Genomic DNA, 25,503 nt, shown 5'->3' with positions numbered 1-25,503 from the left:
GCAAAATTTGGAAAGGATTTATAGGTGGTAACTGTGGACCCAGACAGTTGGTCTACAGTTGTACTGACCAATATGGTAGCCAGTAGACCTAGGTGTGACTAGTGAAAATTTAAAATGTTCCTAGCCACATTTCAAAGCTCAATAATTACATGTATTAGACAACGAAAGTTACAGAACATTTCCATTATCACAGAAAGTTCTATTGGACAGCACTGGTCTAGAGAACCACTGGCTTCCCAGCTCATGGAAAAAAAGAAGTTTAAAGGGGGCTCATTTATTGTCACTGTTCCAAATGTACAAAAAAAAAATTAGAAAATAACCCCCCAACACAATTCCCCCCAACCCCACAACACATTTTTTCCCCCAAACCACAAACATAAACTGGTCCTGGTATTTCCATAAACAGTGCAGCTAAGAAACAGTTTAGAGAAAATTTAACAGGATTCCGATTATATCCATCTACCCTCTCGGCCCTGAGAGGTAATAATCCCACATGGGTCCCAGTCCTCCCCAATGGTTTTCCCGGCTCTGGTGGAAGAGTCTTTTACAAAGTGGTATGTATGGCTGCTGCTTTAGAGATCCTCCTGTGCCTTCTTCTTCTTCTTGGGTTTTTCTTCTTGAATTATAGGGGGATTTGTAGCCTCTCGCTGTAGATAGCTAATAAAATCACTTAATTCACGGCCACCCTGAAAGCAGAAAGATTACTATGAAAATTTTATTTTTTAAAGAACATGGGTTCCCCCTCCCAATAGGAAGACTCTTGAATTTGTATAAGTACAGTAACAACCCCCCCTCTCAACAGGAAGACAATGAGAGCTGAAAGAGTTTCCAGTTAAATAAACTTAATTAAAGAACTAGGTATGTACAAGTATGTTTGAATATGTGTTTATTTGTGGAGAGATGAGACAATGACTTACTTCATATTTCTTTGGATCTAGCTTTTTATTGGCTGGAGAGAAGTAGATGGTAGGAAAACTGGGGAAAGAAAAACAAAAACAGTTGACTAATTTCTAGTTCCAGAGTAACTGACATATACTTCCCCAATAACTGTTTCTGTAAATAACTTTTCTCCATGATTTCTAATCTGACTAGATACATCTCCATCAGTGGCTAGGATCACATCCTACCAAAACTCAGGAATATGAGAGCTCTCAAAATCTGTGGCAGTTGTGTAGGTTCATGCTGCAGAAGTTTATGCCAGGAAGGCATCAGTGGTGCTGGGTTCAACTGGACCCAAATTTGAGAGCTCCTCAAATTATACCCAATACAAAAAATGATTTACCAGCTTATGGGTTTTTTGTCTACTGCCTATATGTTTTTAGTAGTTTTTAATCTACTTACCCTCTGACTTCATATGGAGAAGGCACATCATTGGCTGTGGCATCCATCTTGGCTATGACAATGTTTGGGTCTTTTCTAAGCTGTTAATAAAAAGGTTAGATCTTTAAAATTCAAGTTTGCAGTGACTGAGGGACACTTAGTCAATTCAGGACTTAAAACAATCATATTTTAAACACCTGGGTAAGTTTTGCTGCTCAGACAGGGTGAGTAGTTAACACTTGCACATGGAATCTTGTTTTTCACAAGTTTCCCTTTTCTCTCTTGGTCCCATATTAAGGCTCTATATACAGCCACCTTCAAAACTATCTAGACTAAATAAGACATTATAAAGGCTAAGCCAAGTATTTTAAGATAAAAGAACATAATGGTTTCATATAAGCCATTACCAAAATTCGGAAGCCTGGATACTGTTAACTATCCCCTAGATTGAGTCTGTGTGGAGTTAAAGCAGGTATTGGAGGCACTGTTCAGGCTAGACACCAGGGGAAAGTCAGGAGCAAGTGAGTAAATAGGAGTAGATGATTGGAAAAAATCTACCAGTACTTAAGTACTGAACTAATTAGGTTTAACTAATCAGTCAATGCTAAATACATGTATAAACATCCCAACTAAAATTCTGTCTTCAGGCCCTGGCTGGTGTAGCTCAGTGGATTGAGCACGGGCCTGCGAACCAGACAATCGCGGTTCAATTCCCAGTCAGGGCACATACCCGGGTTGCAGGCCGGTTCCCTGCAGGCCAGTTCCCAGCAGGGTATGCATGAAAGGCAACCATACATTGATGTTTCTCTCCCTCCTTCCCTTCCCCTCTAAAGATAAATAAGTAAAATCTTTAAAACAAAAATTTATCTTCAGAATATAGTTCAGACTTACCTTCTCTCCCAGTTCTTTATACTTAGGTTCCAAATTCTTACAGTGGCCACACCAAGGAGCATAAAATTCAATCAGCACATCTTTGTTTACATCATTCACTATTTCATCGAAATTCTCTGCTACTACTACCTGGAAAACACAAAAGATTCTCCAGTTGGTAAGATAAACCGAAGAATAAATTCATAAGTTGTATTTGTTTCTGTACCCAATCCCTCTCAAATCTGATGTGTTGCCACTGCAAATATGTCACTGAAACCCAAATCACATTTATAGACAATTAAAAATGTTGTGATTTCCCAGAAACCAACTGATTCCTATGTCTGTCTCCTGTTAAAGTATGTCCAGGAAGTTGCAGGAAACAAGTGCTACCCAATCCTTCCTTAAAATAATTTTATAGCAACAATCTTAAAATTATTCTTAGGGGTTAGCTTGTTCTGTGCCAAAGAATAACCTTGCTTTGATATAAATACCACCAGAAAACTCTATGAAGGTTTTATACTCTTGCCCTCATTGACCACTATGAGTTCTGTCAATGCTTATTTTATGTCTGGGGTTGGGAACAGAGAGCAAACAAAAACACGACAGCCAGCAAGGTCTTCACTTAGACCCAGCATTTCTGGAAGAAATGAGAAGCAGTAGTGCAGAGGTTTGGAGAGGCTGTGAGCACCTCACCTTCACGGGCCCATCGTTGCTCTCTGGGATTGGCTCAGACTTTAGGTATCGCTTCAGGTTGCCATCGAAGTAATCCTGCAGGAATCTCTCAAGAGCCTTGCCATCACGCCTGTCAATTGGAAAGGATCAAGTTTGTTAATTTACTCCCACAACTGAGAGGATTAAAAGCAATTTCTTAGAATACTTTCTACATATTTTACCTTTAATTTCAAGACTAGAAAGAAATCAGAAGCTTAAAAATGGGGGAAGGGTACTCTTATCTCTCAATATGCAGGATTGCTGACCAAACAAAAAACCAACCACTTCTTTGTATTTCTAGTGTATTTTTTGAGGATTAAAAAGGGCAGAGAAGGAAGAAAACACTGGTCTTCTAAAAATTCAATTCCGCCTAAGAACCAGTCTTATTTTATTGCTCTAGAGGTACAGTGCCTATTTATGGACTCTCATTTTACTGATTTTACTCACAAGGAAGATGTTTTGCTTGTCTTCATCTCCCAAAGTCTCAAAGGTGAAGGTCAAAATTATCTGGGGATAAGATCTCTCCATTTGCCTGAGTTTACTTTAGGCCAATGTGGTATTCCAAGAAGAAAAAACATTCTGTAGGGCTGGGAGGGGATTAGCTTGGTCTAAAATTACATTAATCTCAAAGACCTGTTCAGTGTCCTCTATGGCACTATTTCTAATGGTAGGGTAGAAATAATCATGTAAGAGTTTCAAGCTTCTATCCTTTTGGTATTTTTCAGAATTTATTATTGTAGTTCACTGTTGGTGGGATTGCAGACTGGTACAACCATTATGGAAAACAGTATGGAATTTTCTCAGAAAAATAAAAATCGACCTGCCTTTTGACCCAGCAATTCCACTGCTAGGATTATACCCCAAGAATCCTAAAACATCAATTTCAAAGAACCGATGCACCACAATGTTCATAGCAGCACAATTTACAATAGCCAAGAGTTGGAAGCAACCTAGGTGCCTGTCAGTAAATGAATGGATCAAAAAATTGTGGTACATATACACAATGGAATTCTATGCAGCAGAGAGAAAGAAGGAGCTACTACCCTTTGCAACAACATGGATGGAACTGGAAAGCATTATGCTGAGTGAAATAGGCCAGGCATTGAAAGACAAATATCATATGATCTCACCTTTAACAGGAAGCTAAACAACAAAACAAACAAGCAAACAATAAAAACAAAGACACTGAAATAGAGAACAAGTGGGCAGCGACCAGAGGGAAGAGGGAAGGGAATTTAAGGGGGAAAATAGGGAGGGATTTTGATGAACAAGTATGAAAGACACAGGGATGAGGACTGGGTGGGGGGGGGGGAATGGGAGGGAGGTGGGGAGACGGGGCAGGAGGGGCTGGGATGGGAGAAATAGACAAAAAACTGTACTTGAAAAATAACTAAATAAAATTTTTTAAAAAAGAATTTATTATTGATGATGATCCTTAAAGTAAGTACCAATAATTAACTGAGAAAAGTGATAGTTATAGGTCCTGACTAGAGGATCTGTCTTCACATTTGAACATTCTTTATAAATTCTCAGTAGTATAAAAAGCTTATAATAGTTTCCTTGCAGAATCAAATCCCAAACCCACGCTAACTTGTAACTCACGAGAACTCCTCCTGCATGACAAATTTCTCTCCTTTTGCAGTTCTGATAGCAACAACAGGAATCTCTCCAGCAGTGCTTTCCAAACCAAAATCAGAAAGTTCATGGCTAAAGGTTTTGCGGCTAGCTACAGCAAAGTTGAGTTTGTGTCCAGCATCCAGGAATTTTTTTGCTACCATCATCACCCTGTGGGAAACAAGAAAAATTTATGCCAAGATATATCAGGGTGGTAAAGCACTTCTGAAACCAACATCAAGAACTAGTTAGGGTTAACTAATTAGTCTAGAAAGCAAAGACTAGTTTTACAGTATGCAGGCCTCCAGAATCAGTCTGAACTTGTGTTCTTGAGCACCGACACAAGATGATGGTATACTTCAATGTCCTACTGAACTTCACTGCCACACTGGCGGTGCCCAATCAAATAGACCATTCCCACTGAATATAGATATAATCTGATATACATATATAAAATATTGCAGACATAATGACTAATCTGAAAAGAAAGTTTATAAGGCTAAAATGCCTCCAGAGTCTCAATGGGCAAGTAGGCACAATGTTTTAGAGTATGGTTTAGATCACGTTTGCATCTTTGACTCTGTAGTAAGTAATCAGCTGTATCACACAGCAAAGGAATATCTATGGAAGATATGCTGAATAGATTTTAGAAATAGTTTTTGTTATGTTATTTGTCCTTATGGATTTTCATGCTTTTGGGAACAAACTTGTTCCATCTTATCTGCTCTCCTATCACACATGGTAACAGGGTATCTAGAAGAACTGTTTACACACTGGGAAACTTTTTAACAAAGGGGAAAAATGACTATTACCTGTTTCTCCAGTAGTTGGAACCTTTAGCATTCTTTTCATAGTCCACATCATAGTAAGCCACAAGTAAGTCCTTGCCCTGTATCAAGTCCTTATTATCTTCTGTCATGTGAGGGCAGATACCAAAACTGAAATGAAATAATACATTATAAAAATTGGTAGGTTTATGGCTATATTATGGAATTATCATAAAGTAAGTGATAGCACTTAAAAAGGAAAGAAATTTTCAACATCTAGGTCAAGTATTGAGCTATATACCTTATAGAATGCAGTTCTAGGGCCCACACTTGCATTAATATAAACTCCAACTATTATAAACAAAATATAATGAAGCCAAGAAATCCCAAACAAGGTATAAAAAGGTACTCACATGTTTTCCTGGATAAACTTTTTAATCTTGCCACTGGTCATTTTCTCTTCTGTATATGCCACAGTTCTGTCCTCAAACTTGTTCATCAGATGTGAAGGACGAAACAAGGTGATACCCCTTTAAAAATTTTTTTAAATTAAAAAAAAAAAAGGCCTTAGTAGGTAGACTGCAGCAGATTTTATGTCTCCCATATTTTTTTTTTTTTTTTAACAGCCCAGACTATCTACTCTTGGTGCCACTTTCACTACCACCACTTAATTCAAACACATGGACTCTCTTTCTGGGACCACAGACCTGGCAACATGGCCTTCTTATCAACACAAGAGTGCTAACCCCATTAATCTCCTGGCACCAGGTATTAATTTAATTCTTCTGGAATCAGCTCTCTCAGGAGTACAAAAGGGGGTTAAAGTATATGATTAACTTTTTTTTAAATTTTTTAAATTATTTTTTTAAATATTTTATTTATTTATCTTTAGAGGGGAGGGGAAGAAGAGAGGGAGAGAAACATCAATGTATGGTTGCCTTTCGTGCATCCCCTGCTAGAAACTGGCCTGTAGGGAACTGGTCTGCAACCCAGGCACGTGCCCTGACTGGGAATCGAACCGCGATTTTCTGGTTCGCAGGCCTGTGCTCAATCTACTGAGCTATACCAGCCAGGGCCTTATGATTAACTTTTAAACCCTTTAAAAACAATAACAAAGAGAACCACCTTCCCCCAAAGCCCCAATATGTATAATAAAATAAATGAGAGTTTGCTCTTATTCGAAGGTACAATACCTTACCCTGCCATTTTCTGCCACACAAAAAGAAAATTACTTTGGAGAAAATGTTTAAGATTTCTTTTACAGAAGTAACATTCTATAGGTGGGTGTACAACTATAATGTTTATCTTGAGTTCATAAAAAATTCCTTTGTTCTAAATTTCTCTATACCGATAAATCAAAATTACCAATTTTTTTTTCTTGCTGGCATTACTATGCCACTCCACCCAAGCCAAGCTTTCCTCATACCACTGGAATACTTAAAGCAAATTCCTTAATTTCTAGTCCTTTTGTTCAACTAAAACTGAGCCCCAATTTGGTTTTGGGTCACATATTTGTATCTAATACCAACTTTCATAAAGAATGCCACTATTCTAACTACCACTGTCTTCTAGCTTCTCCTTCATTCAATCCTCCTCCCTCTACTACTGTACACACACTCACACACAATTTTATCACTTAAGTCCTAATACCCCTCTCCTACTCTTATCAATATTAATTATCTTTATGTCCATTAAAATATAGGCATTTTCATTCACAGAACGCAGGGAAACTATATAGCAAAAGGGAACCTAATACAAACATGCAGAGCAAGCAGAATGTGAAGAGTATTTTTTTTAAAGTATAGTTACCATTTTCAGAGCAGTTTTTCTCAAGAAAATAGAAACCAGGCAGTTATCTTTAATGATGATACAGCCTCAGTGTGTACTACACATGAAGACCTTAAGACACCCTTCACATAAGCTTTATGTGAAGGCTTCTCAGTAAAACTTCTAATCGAGTGCAGGTAGACCACTTTAAATGGCAAGCATGGGAGGCAGCCGCAGTGAACAAATCTAAGGTTAAAAGACTGACATGTCATGTCCTTAAATGAGCTACAAGTGGCTCTAAATCCATTATGGACCTGGAGTCTCTCAATCTAAAAGGTAGAGCTTTATGATCAAGGCTACCAACACCGTAGCCAGACTTTCTAGGTTTAAATCCTAGTTCTGCCACTTACTATGTGAAGCTAGAAAAATTACTTAGCCTCTCTGAGGGCTTTCTCTTCTGTAAAATGGAGAAAAGAACAGTCTGCCTCACTGGGTTTTCAAGAGGATTAAATGAGTTAATAGTAAATGATACATAGTAAAAACACGGTGTAGTTTGTTAAAGATGAATAAATAACACTAGCCCTTGGCACACTTTATGTGCTCAGCCTTAGTGATCTCATCTAGTCCAGTGGTTTCCATAATCATTCCTTTAGGTGGCTGGCCTACAAATCTCCATCTCTAGTTCAGAACTTCCAGAGTCTCATCTATCCAACTGTCTGTCCACTGGGTCTTCACCACCTGAGTGTCACACAAACTTCTCAAATGCTGTGACAAAACAGAACCCATCATCATTTCATCCAAATTTGTTTCGTCTTCTTCCCAGCTTCAGATGACTGTCACGGGCCCAGCATTCAAGTCTTTGGAAACCTGGACTCACTCTAGCTTTTCCCTTCTTCACACAGACTGGGGACTGAATCCTATTGCTCACATTTTTTTAATACTCACTCCTTCCTCAATTGCCCCTAACACTATCTTCATTTAGATCCCCAGGTCATCCTTGGTTTAGACTCTCTTAACTGCCTTGCCCCGTCTCCCTTTTCAAACCACCACCTTATGGGTGCCAGTGAATTTTCTTCTAAAACACAAAATTAATCACATTACTTCCCCACTCGAAGACTTTCAATGACTCTCAAAGGTCTAAAACCAATAATCGGAACTCTTCTGAATGGCACTTAACATATTCTGTACTTTGGTCTCTACTTACCTCTCCAATCTTGCCTTTCTCACTATGACTTCAGTTACCAGCAGTACTACAGGTCCCAACATGCCGAGGTTGTTTCATAGCTCATGGCCTTAACACTTGCTGCTCCATCTGGAATAACTTTTGTCCCAACTGCCTAAGCTGCCTGAAAAACCTCATCTTTCAAGGCACACTTCAAGAGTCACCTCTATGCAATTTTTCTGATACTACTCAGCATCCCAAAAGCAAAAAATCCTTTGTACTTCTACCACCCCCAGCATATATGTCTACCACAGCACCTATAATGCCCACTTACGTTTTTCTACATATCTACCATCTCTCCCTACTAGACACTCCTCAAAGGTCGCAAAAGTGCCCAGCATTTAGCTTAATGCCTAGCAAATGCTCAATAAACCTTTTGAAAAAATATCTGCCATTAAAAGTCACCAGTTCACATAACAGTGTTGGTCCAGAGATTTACAAGGGCATTCATCTCAGTTACTTACTCTCCATTATCATCATACTTGTTCACCAAAGACTCAACATTGGTGTGTGCAAATCGGTAGTTATCCCTCAAGTTGCTGGCTGCTTTTAGAAACTCAGAGTGAGCTTCACTGAATAAATCCTTGAAAAAACCTATATGGAAAATGTCAAACACATGGAAGAAACAGTAAGTGCTGAGACATACTTCAAAACTTTTAAATTATTGTTTTTTAAAGTCTTTATTGTATAGTGAACAAGCAAAACAAAGTAGGCAGGAGGACTGGGTCTGTTGTGACTATCTAGGAAACCTGACATACTATTTAGGGTGAGACTTCTTCCTCTACCCTTCAGCAAATTATTTCTGAAGGAGCCAAGGGAGAGGATTTGTCAGGATTCAAGTCATTTCAAAAAAAATTTATTTTTGATTATGGGAGACAGAGAAACACTGATTTGTTATTCCACTTCTTTATGTAGTTATTGGTGTTTCTTGCATGTGCCCTGACCAGGGATTGAACCTGCAACCTAGGTATAACAGGATAATGACTGATCTAAGCAACTGACCTACCTGGCTAGGGCCTAGGGTTCAAGTCTTAACTCTAGTTTTTCACAACGGAATTAAGTATGTCCAAAGTGCTTTACTTCTTAAGAGTTTTAAGATTAAATAAGGCAATATGTCAAAACGAAAGTAAATTACTTAACCGTATCTTTTGCCTTGTCTTTAGACCTTCAAGTTTGGAAAAGTCAATGAAGCAAGTGTGTAATAAATTTCTGCTTGCAGATCACTTCCAGCCAAGATGGAGAGGTAGGTAGACACACTTAGCCTCCTCACACAACCGTAAGGATCACAACTAACCTCAAAACAAAAAACAACCAGAAATGCCAGAAAAATCAAACTATATGGAGGTCTGAAAACTAAGGATTTAAAGAATATTTATCCAGACAGGTAGCGGGGGTGCAGCAGAGGAGCTGGCCAGAGAGGACGTGGTATGGGGGGTGGCCAGGTAGAGGCCAACAGAATGGGCAGTCCCACATTCTTGTGTGGTAAATAAATATCAGGAGCGACCCCTGGGAAGCAAGTGATCCCAGCCCCAGGTTGGACCACGCAGCCCAAAGTTGCAGTGGGGATTGAGGTGGTGAAAGAAACTGCTGGTCTCTCAGGAGAATCTGTTTAAAGGGCCCCCAGGGTCCTAGAAGTACACAAACCCACGCAACTCTGGGAACCACCACCAGGGCAACAGCAAGAGGGGTGCTAGTTGCACACAGGAAGTGGGTGAAGTGACAGGAAACAGGGTGAATGCACAGCAAATAGTAGTGTTCCCTCTCCGAGCTCTCCCCGACATACAGCACCACAAAGGAATGAAGCGGGTTGCCCTGCCCTGGTGGATGCCTAAGGCTTCGCCCATTACAACATAACAGGTGCACCAACATGGGAAGTCAGAGCAACTTTACCTAATACACAGAAACAAACACAGAGAGGCTGCCAAATTGAGAAGACAAAGAAATATGGCCCAAATGAAAGAAAAGATCAAACCTTCAGAAAAAGAACTAAGCAAAATGGAGACAGCCTACCTATCACACACAAAGTTCAAACACTGGTGATTAAGGATACTCAGAGAACTCAGTGAGTATGGCGAAGCATAAAGAAGTGAAAGCTACCCCAAGTGAAATAAAGACAAATCCACAGGGAACCAGCAGTGAAGGGAAGGAAGTCAGGATTCAAATCAACCATTTGGAACGTAAGAAATAAAAAGCCAACCAGTACACAATGAAGATACAAGAATTAAAAAAAAAAAAAAAAAAAAAAAAAGAACAAAAAAATGAGAGAATAAGATATCTCCAAACATGCCAATGTCTGAATCATAGGGATGCCAGAAGGAGAAGAGAAGGAGCAAGAAATTGAAAACTTCTTTTAAGCAGCATAAATTGGTAGGTACAAAATATATAGGGGGGAGTTAAGAATGGAAAAGCCAAAGAACTTATATGCAAGACCCATGGACATGAAATAAAAGGGAGTCTGCTAGAGGGAAGGGTGGTACTGGGCAGAAGGGAGCAAAGGGGAAAAAAGACAGGGAAAACTGTAATAGCATAATCAATAAAATATACTTAAAAAAAATGTCTGCTTGTGGTTAATTCCTGGTAAAATGTACACTGAAATCAGTAAAATCCAAGTGATAAGTCGCTTCCAGTCAAATTTCAATTATAAACCATCCTCTACGGCTAGAAGTCAGTTTTATTTCTATGGCTATAGTCAGTTTTATTTCTCCAGTCAAATGTATTATACATTTAAAACAAAACAAAGAACATCCAACATGCAGAAAATGTTTCATTGGCTCAAGTTATTTAAAAATATATACAAATCCTAGCAATTTGATCTTAAATTTCAAATTGCCCTATGACTATGAAAATAACAGACAGAGGCTTCTTATTTATTTGTATCCTCCATCTTAAAACCCCATCTTTAATCTTAACTACCCTATTACTTGAGTTAAAGTTCAGAGTTTAGGACATGATACAAAAAGCTGAAGCTATCCCTACTTTAGCCTTTTGATTGAAATTAAATGTTTATATCTGTAGGAACAAAGATATTCAAAAAACACCAATTTCTCCCCATTTTATAGTAATGTTCAGCTAATTCTGTGAGTTGTAATTTTAACTGCCCCAAATGTTACCAAAGCTGTTTTAACTTTGTTTACTCAGACATAGAGGATTTTTTTAAGCCAAGTTGATTTTATGGCATAATCAACTATTTGCTACTTACCCACCACAGAAGCATCTTTTTCACCCATGAACTTCTCAAATTCTTCCTCCGTCTTAAGAGGAACTGAAGCTGGTCCTGCTTGCTTTTTCAGGTGACTGACAATTCCATCTTAAGACAAAATTAAATATTATGAAACAAATTTGTAACTGTTGAGAAGGTAACCAACCATTTATATGATTCAAAATTCATAAGGTTCGCAAGGGTATACAATGAAGTTTTCTTCCCACCTTTGGCCCTAGTTACCAGGTTTCTTCCCCATAGGGTTAAGTTTCAGTTTTCTATATACCCTTCCTGATATATTAGGCATAAACAAACAATTGCATATTTATTCTTTTCCTCTCAGGTGGCAGCATGCACACATGCTTTCTGTATTTTGTTTTGTCATTTACCATAGAGATAATTTATGTCAAGGTACACAGAGCTACCTCAATCTTTTTTTATAGATGCAGTGTTTCATTGTATGGATGTACCAAAATTTATTTAACCAGCAACAATGGATGGACATTTGTTTCAACTTTCTTGCTGCTATAAATTATTCTAAAATAAACATTTTTGTACTGATGTTATTTTGCACATGACTGAGTATATCTATCTGTAGCAGAAATTCCTAGAAGTGGATTCACTGGGTCAAAGAGCACCTACATTTATAATTGTTAAACTGCCCCCCAAAGAAACTGTACTATTTATAATGCTACCAGCAATGTTGTAAAGTGTTTATAAGAGTATAAGTCAAATAATGACTGTGTGCATGTTATTCTCTCTGCCTAGCACACTCTTGCCCCCCATATCCATGTGGCTTCCTTCCACACCTTTCACGTCTTTACTCAAATGTCATCTTAATGAAGCCTTCCCTGACCATCCTATTGTAAACCAAAACCTATTCAATTTCCAAAGCTTCTTTCTTTCCCTGTTTATCTTTCTCTATAACATTTTTCATTCATCTAATTGATATATTCTATCCTTATTATTTTTTATCTCTCTCCCCCCATTACAAAGTAAATTCCAAATGGGTAGGGATTTTTGTTTGTTTTGCTGATACATACCCAGGTCTAAGAATAATACCTAGTGCATAAGTTCAAGAAACATCCATTGTGCAAATAACAACTCCCCAATTCTCAAGTAGGACAACGAGTTACTTGTAGCCTTACTAAATTTTAAAAGCAGAAAATGCAATGACAAGCCAGCTTGTATAGTTTAACTACATAGAGGTCAAATTATTCTGCATATAGGATCCACCCAAATCACACTTTCCTACTGAGGTGAAATGGGCTAGGTAAGTAAAATAGTTTAGAAGAAAAATAACCCCACACAAAAAAAATCTTTTTATCCCTTAAGCCTAGGCTGACAGACCATTATTCTACGTTCTCCTGGGGCACATTGAAACCATTCACAGATTCAAAGCACTCAGAGGCCAGACAGAGGCTGTGCAATTCTCTGTAACAGTCTACCTGGTCCACCCGTTTTCTCTTTGAGTACTCTTAATGATTTGCTAACTAAGATGGAATACTGTTTAACTCTTTCAACATAATTGAACCTATTTTGTATTTTTTGTAAGGTAGTTTTTTTCTTTCTTCTCCCTTCATTCATGAATTTTTTCCCTCTTTAATATTTTCCTCAATTCCTTGCAGGGGAGGAGTTTTATCAATACATTAGTTGAAATTAGATATGAACTGTTTAGTCTTTGTGGGGACTGTTATTACTATATCACAATATAAATTATTATAAAGAACTTTAACTTAGTGTTATGATGAAAAGTGTTACTTTTTTCCGAGTATTTAAACTCTGGAAGGTATAGTGGGAGTACTACTGAGTAACCAGTTTATGCAGGATGGCAAATAACACACTTCATAAAGGAATAAACGAACAAAATAAATCCATCCTAGGTAGCCAAACATCTCACCTCCCAGTCAGATGTCAGACATAGTTGAGTTAAAAAAAAATCTCCCCTGAATGGTATAGCTCAGTAGGTTGGGCCCCATCCTGGAGACTGAAAAATCACCAATTTATTCCTGTTCAGGGCATATGCCTGGGTTGTGGGTCAGGTCCCCAGTAAGGGGCGCACGAGACACAATCACACACTGATATTTCTCGCCCTCTCTTTCTCCCTTCCCCTCTCTCTAAAAATAAATTTTACGAATCTTAATTAAAAGAAAGAAAAAAAAAACTAAGTTGAAGCTCAAGTGAGAATATTTGCCTAGCAACATTCTAGTTGGATTCATCTTTTACTCAAGATCTGTCCAACTTTAGAAAAACTACATTAAACTCTAATTGCCACAAAACTGTACTTGAAAAATAACTAAAACAAACAAACTGTACTTGAAAAATAACTAAATAAAATAAAAAAACTCTAATTGCTAACTCTACACAAAACTATCACAATAAAATCTGACAGGTAACATGAGTTCTTCATTAATGACTTTAAATTCAGAAAAGAAAAAAAAATTCCAAGTGTCATCTAAATGATCTCAGTTGGGCCCAAAATACTTATTCATGCATTTGACAAAGAGTTCCTGAGTAACTGCTATACATGCCAGGCTAGAAGCTGGGAATGGAGCAGCAAATAAACCAAACATGTCTCCGCTCTCTTGGAGCTTGCAACACAAAGTTAATCTCCAAACAGATCCCATAATAGAGAATAAAATAAATTTCCAAATAAAGAAATAATTTTTAAAAACATGTGCTGTGCAGAAAGGATGTGATTTTTTAAAAAAATGACCTTAGGTCTGATGTCCTGGGAAAACCCAGGGAGGCAGAGGGTAAAATTTAAGCCATGATCTAAATAACAAAAAGGAGCAAGCCATACAACCATAGGGGAAGTTCATTTCAGGCTGTGGATACAGCCAGGACAAAAGTCCTAAAGTGAAACAGTTTTCAGATTATATCAGAATTATGAATAGGTCATGCTATGTATAGCTTTGTATATGAATAACCATCATACTGAAAAAAAAAAGTCATGTCACCTAACTGAACCCCTTTCCTATTAGCTTACTACCAAAAAAGGTAAAACATGCCTGAATATTTGACAGACTCAAGATAAAACTATCTTTATTCATATAGAAATATTTTTTTCTCATCAGTTACGGGCCTTATAGGATCCAGTCCCTATTTACATTACAAATTTCACTTGTCAGTCAGCCTTGCTAATTGTATTCCAGACACATGGTCTCTCTGTACCTTGAATACACTAAGCTCAGTTACACCATAAGTCTTTTTGCTTTCCTTTTGCCTAGAGGGCTCTGGTCCACATCTTCTCATTGCTGGCTCCTTCCTATCATTCCATTCTCAGCTCAAACGTCCCTTCCCTGATCACCCTAACTTGTGGTACTCTAGACCACATCATCTGATTTTATTATTCTTTCTTCTTTTAAATCCTCACCTGAGGATGTTTTTATTGATTTTAGAGAGTAAGGGGGAGAGAGAAACACTGACCGGCTGCCTTTTGCATGCACCCCAATCAGAGATGGAACTTGCAACCTTTTGGTGCCATAGGACAACACTCCAACCAACTGAGCCACTCGGCCAGGGCTTCTTTTTCTCCTTTAGTGCTCTTATCACTAACTGAATTTACCTTATCCATACATTTTTACCTTAAATTTTTTTTAACTGCAGCCCTGGCTGGTGTAGCTCAGTGGATTGAGTGCTGGCCTGTGAACCAAAGGGCCACTGGTTCGATTCTCGGTCAGGGCACATGCCTTGGTTGCAGGCCAGGTCCCCTGTGGGGGCCAAGTGAGAGTCAACCACATATTGCTCTTTCTCTCCCTTTCTCCTTCCCTTCCCTCTAAATATCAATAAATAAAATCTAAAAAAAAAGCTTTCTAACTATGGTAAAATAGACAATATAAAATTTACCACCATAACCATTTTTTAAAAAGGTTTTATTTATTTTTAGAGAGGGGAAGGGAGGAAGAAAGAGTGGGAGAGAAATATCAATGTGTAGCTGCCTCTCAAGCACCCTCACTGGGGACCTGGCCTGCAACCCAGGCATGTGCCCTGACTGGGAATCGAACCAGCAACCCTTTGGTTCACAGGCCGGCACTCAATCAACTGAGCCACACCAGCCAGGGCCTTAACCATTTTTAATTGCACAGTTCTGTGGCATTAAGTACATTCATACTGTTGTACACCTAATCTCCAGAACTGTTTTCATCTTGCAAAACTAAAACTCCATCCATTAAATAACTCCCCACTCTGTCCTCCTCACAGTCCCTTGCAACCACCATTCTACATTCTGTCTCCAAGAATGTGACTACTGTAGGACCTTCACATTGGTAGACTCACAGTATTTGTCTTTTTTGTGAATGACTCATCTCATTTAGCATGATGTGTTCTAGGTCCAACCATGTTGTAATTCAAGTCCTAACTTCCTTTTAAATGTGTTTATGGTATGATAAACACATCTACATAAAAATTATTAATATACATTTTATATATTCATTCACTGATGGACAGTCAGGTTTATCATGACTAATGCAGCTATAAACATGGGTGTATAAGCATCCCTTTGAGACCCCACTTTCAACTCTTTGGGGCATATACCCAGGTAGAATTGGCAGATATACAGTAATTCTATTTTTAATTTTTCAGTAACCACCACACCGTTTTCTGTATCAGCTGCACCATTTTACATTCACACCAGTAATTTAAACGGGTTCCAGTTTCTCTACATCCCCACTAGAGCATGTGGTATTTTCTCTCTGTGTCTGTTTGCTTTGCAACAGCAGTCATCCTAACGGATATGAAGTGGTGGTTACCTATTTGTATTTTTAAACATGTTTGTTGCCTTCTTTTCTCCATCTTCCAGAATGTAAGCATTACAAGCATAGGAGCCCTGTGTGTTTTGTTTACCAATAAACACTGATCACTCGCACAGAGTGCTCAATACTTGTCAAATGAAAAAATTCCTGCTTGATCTTGTAACTCTCAACTCAAATTTCTATATTATTTACATAATCTGTTCATTTAAGAAGTCTTTTGTTAGTTACCAAAATGACCTCTTAGATGAGGAATTTTAAAGATTGAAAATATGTTGCATAGAAAAAGTCATGTTCCCACTACAAAGAATAGGGTGCGTAACAAATTCAGTTTGGGAATGTAATTGAGGATCCTTACCAGCAGTCCTGGGCCCATCATAAGCACCTGCTTCTTCACCATCTCTAAAAATCTTCAAGGTTGGATATCCACTGACTCCATACTTATTACAGGTGTTTGTGTTGGCAGTACAATCAACCTAAAGATTAAAATGCATACACCACTTGTTATCCAAATGCCTGCTACAGGTTCTTCCTATATTCCCAAAATACTAAGATTGGTCAAGTCATACAGGCATCAAGCAATTCTTGACATACACATCACAGAACATTAGATTTCAAAGGCAGACTAGTGCTGGGCTAGCTAAAAAAGAACCCCCAGAGCCCTGGTTGGTGTAGCTCAGTAGATTGAGCGCGAGCCTGGGAACCACACAATTGAGGCTCGATTCCCAGTCAGGGCACATGCCTCGGTTGCAGGCCAGTTCCCAGAAGGGGACTCACGAGAGGCAACCGTACACTGATCTTTTTCTCCTTCCCTTCCCCTCTAAAAATAAATAAATAAAATCTTAAAAAAAAAAAAAAAAAGAACCCCCTAAGGAAATCTTTAAAATTGGGTTCCTAGGCCTCATACGAAGCACACAAATGACAGTTTGAATTCTGCCCTTGGAGCCTCTATTGTCTAAAGCAATCTCCACCTTTTTCCTGCCTCAAAGCATGTGAGGGATAAATCACTTAAGTTAGTAACAGTGGCTTATTTTGGTAATGATTATCAATAGGGGGATATATGTATAGGTGTACATACCCTTTAGCTGCAGTGGGGTATAATTTGATTTGGCAAATCACCTAGAGTTACTAGCAAAGGTACCAATACTTGAGCATACTCCTTGATCTAGTTATGAATCTGGACTATAACATGACGTCTGGTGAGACCAATGAGGAAGAGGGAAAATAATTTCCATCTGTTTAGTCATTTGGTACACTCCCAATGCTTTAACATAAACTGAGGTTCAGAAAAGTAATGTCTACAGGCTATAGCCATGAGACAGAAATTAAATCAAGACCAAACTCTTTTTTTTCTATGGCAAGTTGCCATAGAATATTACAATTAAAAGCAGTTTCAAAGAGTCCAAATGAATATGTATGAACTATTCGAGACGGGCAGAGATGGGAGCTTTACGATTGGAACAACTATGGGTTTAATACAGAATAATTGCAAAATACTATAAGTATTACTTTGATTGTAGAAGCACATCTAAGCTTATGGTTGATCAGCTACTTGCACACTTATCAACACCCTCATGTCATTTTCCTACATGTAACTATCACATGATAGTTTAGGGAACTCATTTACTCACCAATAATTTTCCTCTAACCTTCACTACTGTACTTTTACTTTCCATATTTTCCCTTTAATTCTTATTTACCCTATTTTACTTGTTTCTTTTGCCAATTATTCCCTTAGTTCTACTTTGAATCTTTTGAAACCATAATTGATACAACAGCGAGCTGTGTATGTGCCCAGAAACTAGTGTTCTCTCCTCAGCATTGTAAGAGTAAATATCAATTTTATAAACTATTACTTAAAATACCCCATTTCCTTTCATGAAGAATCCATCTATACTCACCTTTGCTAAAGGGACTATTCCTTTTAACCTCGTGGCTGCAGCTTCATATTCAGGCGCCAGCCTCTTGCAGTGTCCACACCTACACAGATATTTTTTAAAAGCCAAATTTTCAGTTTTATACTAGGAATCAGTTACCTTTATTTCTCTGAGAAAAAAATCTCAAACTATAACATTACTTTTGACCTAGTAGCTGCTTCTAAAAACAAAAGCATCACCTGAACAACAGCCATCAGTAATTAGGGTAAACCAGAGCTCTCATAAGGTAAAAGTATTACCTCTAGTCTGAGGTTGACTCTACAGGACCAGCTCAGTCCAGAGCAGCATCTATTTTCTCAATAAAAGTGCAAATGAGTCCTGAAAGCCACAGTCAGAAGTGTAATCCACATTAAAGAAGTAAAGGGCTTAAGCTCTTCTGACCAATTATTGAAGGTAAAATGAAGGACAAGATAGCAATATTTTCCCCTTGAGATAACAACACTCTGCTCCTTAAAAATACAGTGATTGAAACCTGTAAGGTCCCAAGTATGATATTAACTCAGTAAGAATCACCATCAAGAGCTTTTTCTCCATTCCTTCGGTATGACTCTCTGACCAGAAACCCAGTTTGAGGGGGTAACACAATGCGGCCCAGAAGGCACTCATTTGTTATAAACAGCTACTCTAGCAGCTCATTGGAGGTTTTTTCCCTCTCAAATGAGTTTTAGCACAGCATCTTATTTAAGACTGTAGTCCTGATTTTTACAGCTACACAGTTTACGGGGCTATAAGAAATGATGATAAAACATTATGTCAATTAGAATGTTCCCAGAGGGCCACCAGAAACACCTGCTCCTCTGTAGGAAAGTACTAACTGTCCCATAGGTACACTGTATGTGCAATGGGAAAGGGGGGTAACACACTTCTCCTTAGTGTACAGGTAGCAGCCACTGCGTACCATCTCTTCAAAAGCAAATGGGTGTGTTGCAGAGGGATCACTTTGAGAAGATGAGTAGTTTTGTAAGCTCCCAACAAACAGCAAAAATAAAAAGAATCAGAAAACAAAAGGAAACACTGTAAACACTTGAGCTGATATATTTCATAGCCAACAGTCTCAACATGTAAGTGATGAATAAGAAATTTGGAAACATTTCCCCCTAAAATGTATTTAAAACAAAGAACTACAAGAGCTTATATTCTTCAAGGTCTTTAGAAGTTAGTCCTATTTAAAAAATCACCATTACAAAGTATAATGAAAGAAAAGTGGTATTAAAAAAGACTGTAATATTACATTAGATATTGGTTAAGGTTATATACATAATTACTAAGTGTAGAAAGGACCAAATGATAAGTAACAAATTCAGAATGGGAGACTGCATAAGATGGGAAAGGGGTACACAGGGGGCCTTCAACTGTACTGGCTTTATATTTTTTAGACTGAGAGGTGAATAAATAGTATTCCTTTTGCCATATTTCACAGATGCACATTTTACCATATCTGAAATTGGGATGTATCTTGAAATCATGTAATAGTTTTTCAATAGTAGCATTTCTTTTTCTATGAGACATAAAATAATGGTTCCTCTCACAACCAATGGCATCTTAGATGTGTCTGAATTATGGTACTATTCATTATATCCTCTGTATTCCTTTAATAATGCATAATAAATTGAAATCTGTGTAGTTGAGCTATAGCAAAAATACAAAATTTACAACTGATCTAATATAATAAAATAACCTATTTATCTGAGAAATCCAGGCTTTGGGAACATAATCAAACTCAAGAGGCCATTGTTCCTTTTCTAAACCCTCTCCCTACAGAGCCAGGAAGCTGGTGCCATATCTGACACTCCATCAACTGGGCTAACAGTTTGGCCCACTCTGGAGATCCCCAGAGACTCTGCCCACCCAACGTACAAGCCAACCCAAGCTACTTTTCTGTAAGAATGGCTGGTCATGGCTCGTGCTTCACAACTTCCTAAATCCTCTCAAAGAAGGAGCAGCTGGCCTCAGTGAGCCACAGGCCAGGAACTAGCAGCCTTGATTCACAGCTTGGCTTTGCCTGGAAATCTCCAAGCCTAGCACAGGCAGCAGTTACTTCAGATTGCTTTGTAACTGAGGCAGGGTGGCCCTGGGGAAAACACAGGTGGAAGCTGACCTTGACCTGTACCAGTTGGGAAACCCTAGGGCCAGTGTACCCAGTGGACAGCTACAGATCACACTGAAGCATCGTCACCCTGCCACTGAACAGCTTATTCTCCATGGAGGGCAGAGGTTGGTGGTAAGTGGTCACAACTGATCCTTGCAGCTGACTAGCCTGGCAAATCCCTCCCACTGATCTGCCAACAGCAATCAAGGCTCAACTACAAGAAGGGTATTCTCAGCCCACAGGAAGGGTGCACCTCGAGTACCCAGCTTGGGTGATAGGGGAGACTGTGCCACTGGACCCTACAGGGCCCCTACTACATTAGGCCACACTACCAAGACATGGAGTCAAAGCAGCTCTACCTAATACATAGATACAAACACAGGGAGGCTGCCAAAATGAGGAAACAAAGAAACACGGCCCAAATGAAAGAACAGATCAAAACTCCAGAAAAAGAACTAAATGCAATGGGGATAAGCAATCTATTGCATGCAGAGTTAAAACCACTGGTTATAAGGATGCTGAAGGAACTTACTGAGGACCTCAACAGCATAAAAAAGATCCAGTCAGAAACAAAGGATACTTTAATTGAAATAAAGAACAATTTACAGGGATTTTCATATCTCTGTAATTCACATAGATTTTCAAAATCTAATTTAAAAAATAATGAAAGAAATTCCCTAATTTGGTGAAGGAAATATAGACATGCACATCCAGGAAGCACAGAGTCCCAAACAACATGGATGCAAAGAAGCACACTCCAAGACACATAATTAAAATGCCAAAGGTTAAAGCTAAAGAGAGAATCTTAAAAGCAGCAAGAGAAAAGTTAGTTACCCACAGGGGAATTTCCATAAGACTTTCAGCTGATTTCTCAAAACAAACTTTGTAGGCTAGAGGGGATTGCCAAGAAATGTTCAAAGTCAAGAAAAGTAGGGACCTAGAGCCAAACCTGCTACCTGCATCCAGCAAAAGATCATTTAGAATCGAAGGACAGATAGAGCTTCCTAAAGAAGAAAAAGCTAAAGGATTCATAATCACCAAACCAGTATTATATGAAATATTCAAGGGTCTTCTTTAAGATAAAAAATATAAACAATAAAATGGCAAAATATACATATCTATCAACAATCGAATCTAAAAAACAAACTAAGCAAACAAGAAGAGCAAAGAACAAAGAAACATAAGAGAGATTTCTGTTGACTATGCTGTAATTGCCAGGAAGGCTGAAAACAAAATTTGTTGCCTCCAGCACATCCTTCTGGTTCAGATGGTCTTCACTAGAGAACTTGTGGTATAACCTTCAACAAGTCAGGTGAACCCCTGAAGTGAAGACCAGAGTTAGAAGCAAAGTTACATACAGGGTGGGGCAAAAGCAGGCCTATAGTTGTTTACATGGAAAACATAATAATTAATATATAATACAAGAATAAACTGTGTTTCACATACTTAAAACTATAAATCTACTTTCGTCCTGCCTTGTACTTTGTTTTACTGATACTTTTGACTACAGATAGTTTTTAATCAAGGGTAATTGTGGCAGGGGTGGAAAAATTAAGTACTGTTAACTAGTATGAATATACTGAGCTATCCATGGGTTAAGATAATAATTGTTGGCTGTGGCAAAGATTTGGGGGTTAGCCCTGGCCTGGTGGCACAGTTGGTTGGAGCTGACACATGTCCCAAAAGGGTGTGGGTTGATTCCCCAGTCCCCAATCAGGGTGTGTATGGAAACCAGTTGATGCTTTTCTCTCACACTGATCTCTCCCCGACTCCCCCCAAAAATCAGCCCTGACAGGTATGGCTCAGTTGGTTGGTTGATTCCCAGTCTCAGAGCACACGTCTGGGTTGTGGGCCAGGACCCCAGATGGGGGCCTGTGAGAGGCATCCGATCATGTATCTCTCCACACATCGATGTTTCTCTCCCTCTTTCTCCTTTCCTTCCCCTCTTTCTTAAAAAAAATTTAAAATATATTTAAAAGAAAAAAAAATCTTAGGGGAAAAAAAACCTGACAATTTAGACAGATTCTGACAAATGAAGCTAAGGTAGAGTTTAAAAGTAAACATCGAGATTAACCACCACTGCCCTGGCCAAGTAGCTTGGTCAGTTAGTGCCATCCCAATATGCCAAGCTTACTGGCTGGATTCCTGGTCAGGACACATACAAGAATCAACCAATGAGTGCATAAATAAGTAGGACAATAAATCGATGTTTCTCTTTCCCACCTTCTCTTTCTCTCTAAAAAAATCAATATTAAAAAAAAAAAGGATTAACCACTCCTTCCTTCACTGACTCCTAGATAATATGAAAACACAAAAAATCACATCCATCTTCAGGGATGGCACTTAGCTGTTAATAATGAGTCCTAACATCTATTCACTCAAGAATCTGCAATCATCACTTTACGGCTGACCCATGTTGACAGAAAAATTGATAGTCGTTTCCCTAAAGGAACACCAATCTGGCAGGGACCAGATAGTATTATTAAGTCCCAGCAGAGAAGAGAGAGCAACTCTTGAATTAGTTGTTCAAGGCAGAAGAAGTAACTTTTGAGCTAAATTTTGTTGAAAAGATCAATTTGGGAGCTGGGGGAAGGAGCTGTTGTGCAGGGGCAGGAATTCCAAGTAAAGGAATCAGCATGTATAAAAATAAATAGTATTAAATATTCCATTTTCTACTATCCTCAGTCTTTTCCTATACTCTAGAAACACTGCATATCAAATATCATTATTTAATACTATTGCCCTGGAGGGTAGGGTATAAATCTACAACGTAAGATGTTGAGGATTTAAAAATTACTTACCGTTGATCAAAAAACTTTCAGAAATTACCACACTTAAATAGTGTTATTTATTTCCTCAGAGAAATTTGTATACTCCCAGTCTTATAAATTACATGGATAATTAACTCCATAATGGAAGTATTAGCCTACAGAATCAACTGCTAGGAAATCTTTCACTTTCACTTTTAAAGTGAAAGTAAAAAAGTACCCCACGACAAAGCTGAAAAAGAACCTGCTCAAAATAGGTTCATTTTACTCTTACTAAAGATTCTTATCTGTTCCTAAGTTGTGAGCTCATACTCTTGATTTGTACAAAGGAATTCAGCAGTCAAAAAACACTATCAGCTTAAGTATTAACAAATAAAAATAAATTAATGTGAAGAAATAAGGATATTATCAACAGGAGACTTTCTTGATTCCACATTACTCATTCAGAAAACTGATCCTTCCGGTCTGCATTGTGGAGGATGACCTTACCTTCTAAACCAATTACAAGCAGAGATCCACCCACTTTTTGGAATAGTTTAGTGCATGACGGGATGTGTAGTTCTTAGGGAAGCAAGCACATACAACAATTTTAAAGTAGGAAAGAACACCTTCAGTCAAAAAAAAGAATCTGCTTTAAACTAAGCCTAACTATTCACAATTTTCCTGCAACTCACTTCATGCTGACCCCTGCAGTCACTGACGCACCACCCAGTTTTGAAACAGCCATTCTAATTAGTGACACCTCCTTAACAGCATGGTTATATGATTGGTAAGAGTTGTTTCTAAACGGTAATATGAGCCTAAAGATGTATAAAGACCACCTATGATATGTAATCAGTACTGCCAGTTAGCCACAGGAATGTCCTGGATACAAAATCTGTCACAAGCTAAAAACAAAATTCCTTGCCTCCAGCACCTGCTTCTAATTCAGGTGGTCTTCACTACAGGACTTCTAGTGTAACCCTCAACAGGTCCGTGGAGCCCCTGCAGTGAAGACCAGAGTTAGAAGCAGGTGAAAGTTCTACACTTTGTTTTACAGATACTTTTGAATACAGACAGTTTTTAATCAAGAGTAATTGTGGCAGGGGTGGAAAAATTAAGTACTGTTAATTAGCACGGATATACTGAGCTATCTCATGCGTTAAGATAATCAGTTTGCAATCTGCTGTGGTAAAGACTTGGGGTTAAAAAAATAAAACTCAGAGATTTATTACTGGGCCAGAAGTCCTATTTGCTCCCATCCCATCCCCAACTTTTTATTTTGAGTTACTTCTATCCCAAGGAATTTACACTCTTGTTCAGTGAAATTACCCTGGAGTATTTCTCCAACACTGGTTACTTTCTCATTTTACTGGAACATTTTTGGCGTTTTTCGAAGATTCCTAATTAAAGCTAACATTTTACTCTTGTTCACCTACTCTTTCTTTTTGACAGGATTCTGCTGGTGCTGGGAAGTAAGGGATCAACTTAATGGAGAAAGTGTGCACCCTGCGATGGACAAAATAATTGCTTGTCCCCCAAAGCACTTATGACCATTCTGCAACCACTGAGTGACCTTGGCTAGTAATCAATGGCTGTGGGGTCAGGGTCAAGAAGAAAGGAAGTACCCTAGGGGCCCAGGACCCCTGCACTATGAAAAACGTTCGCTTCCAGTACAAGGCCTTGGAATGCCTAGTCTCTAGAATGGAGAACATTAATACTGACTCACTCAGAAAGCTACCCATCCAAGGCGGGTAGGGGGATGGTTAAACCCTCTACAAATAGGAAGTGCTGCAAGAGCACCGAGATAAGGATATGGCCCGGCGTGAGAGGGGTCTCCGGGTTTCCTTCTCGGGTCTCGCCCACGGGAGACTAGCACTCACTTTTCAGCCCTCGACGAGGTACCTCGGCTCCCCGGGGCTGGGAAATTTGCCGGCTGCAGCCGGGGCGGCTGGAACGGTTGTAGGGCCCTGCGCTGCATAGGCCCAACTGGTCCCGCGCCTTCGCCCCCGGCCCAGCTCGGCCCTCCCTCTCCCGGCGCTGTGGCCTCACCAAGGGGCGAAGAACTCGACGAGCATGAGGCCCGCAGAGCCCGTGTCGGAAATGCGACTCTCGAAGTTGTCGTCCGTGAGTTCCAGCACGTCCGAGGCAGCAACTAGGCGGGCCGCGGCGAGAAGCAGCGTCACGCCGGGGAACAGTGCTGTGCGGCGGAGGCGCATGGCGACGAGGTGAGGTGGGGCGGCCAGCAGGGTCGAGGCTCCGTGGGGACTGCGAGAGTCAGGCCTGCGACCACGCACCCTCTGCCTGCGTTCTCGCTTCTAGCCGAGGCGGACCTGAAGCCGGAGATCCCAACCCCCTCACCCGGCTGGGGCCGCAGTGTGGCAGCCGCCGATTGGCTGTGCGGCGCCTGCGTCCGGCGGGCGGGACCAGCTGGTAACCGCCGAGTGGCCCAGGCGCGGGGCGGAGCCAAGGGGGCGAGCGAAAGGGCGAGAGGGCTGGGAGGTGGCCT

The 25,503-nt window shown here is 39.3% G+C and overlaps 1 protein-coding gene across 1 annotated transcript; it reads right to left on the bottom strand.

The window, feature by feature from the left end:
* Position 1: 1 nt before the first annotated feature.
* On the bottom strand, positions 2 to 25,353 carry PDIA3 (protein disulfide isomerase family A member 3). The gene is made up of 13 exons (XM_037154926.2): positions 25,047 to 25,353; positions 18,123 to 18,201; positions 16,580 to 16,697; positions 11,471 to 11,578; positions 8,736 to 8,865; positions 5,696 to 5,812; positions 5,328 to 5,453; positions 4,504 to 4,686; positions 2,884 to 2,992; positions 2,212 to 2,340; positions 1,342 to 1,421; positions 918 to 975; positions 2 to 686 (listed from the first exon to the last, which is right to left on the bottom strand). Exons 1-13 carry the CDS (start codon positions 25,211 to 25,213, stop codon positions 573 to 575), a joined length of 1,518 nt encoding a protein of 505 aa, XP_037010821.1. The 5' UTR covers positions 25,214 to 25,353; the 3' UTR covers positions 2 to 572.
* Positions 25,354 to 25,503: the final 150 nt, after the last annotated feature.

Source organism: Artibeus jamaicensis, unplaced genomic scaffold, assembly GCF_021234435.1.
Source record: "Artibeus jamaicensis isolate MK-2021 breed Jamaican fruit bat unplaced genomic scaffold, CSHL_Jam_final contig_1132, whole genome shotgun sequence".
Classification (NCBI taxonomy): domain Eukaryota; kingdom Metazoa; phylum Chordata; class Mammalia; order Chiroptera; family Phyllostomidae; genus Artibeus; species Artibeus jamaicensis.
This window is presented reverse-complemented; position numbering and strand designations above follow the sequence as displayed.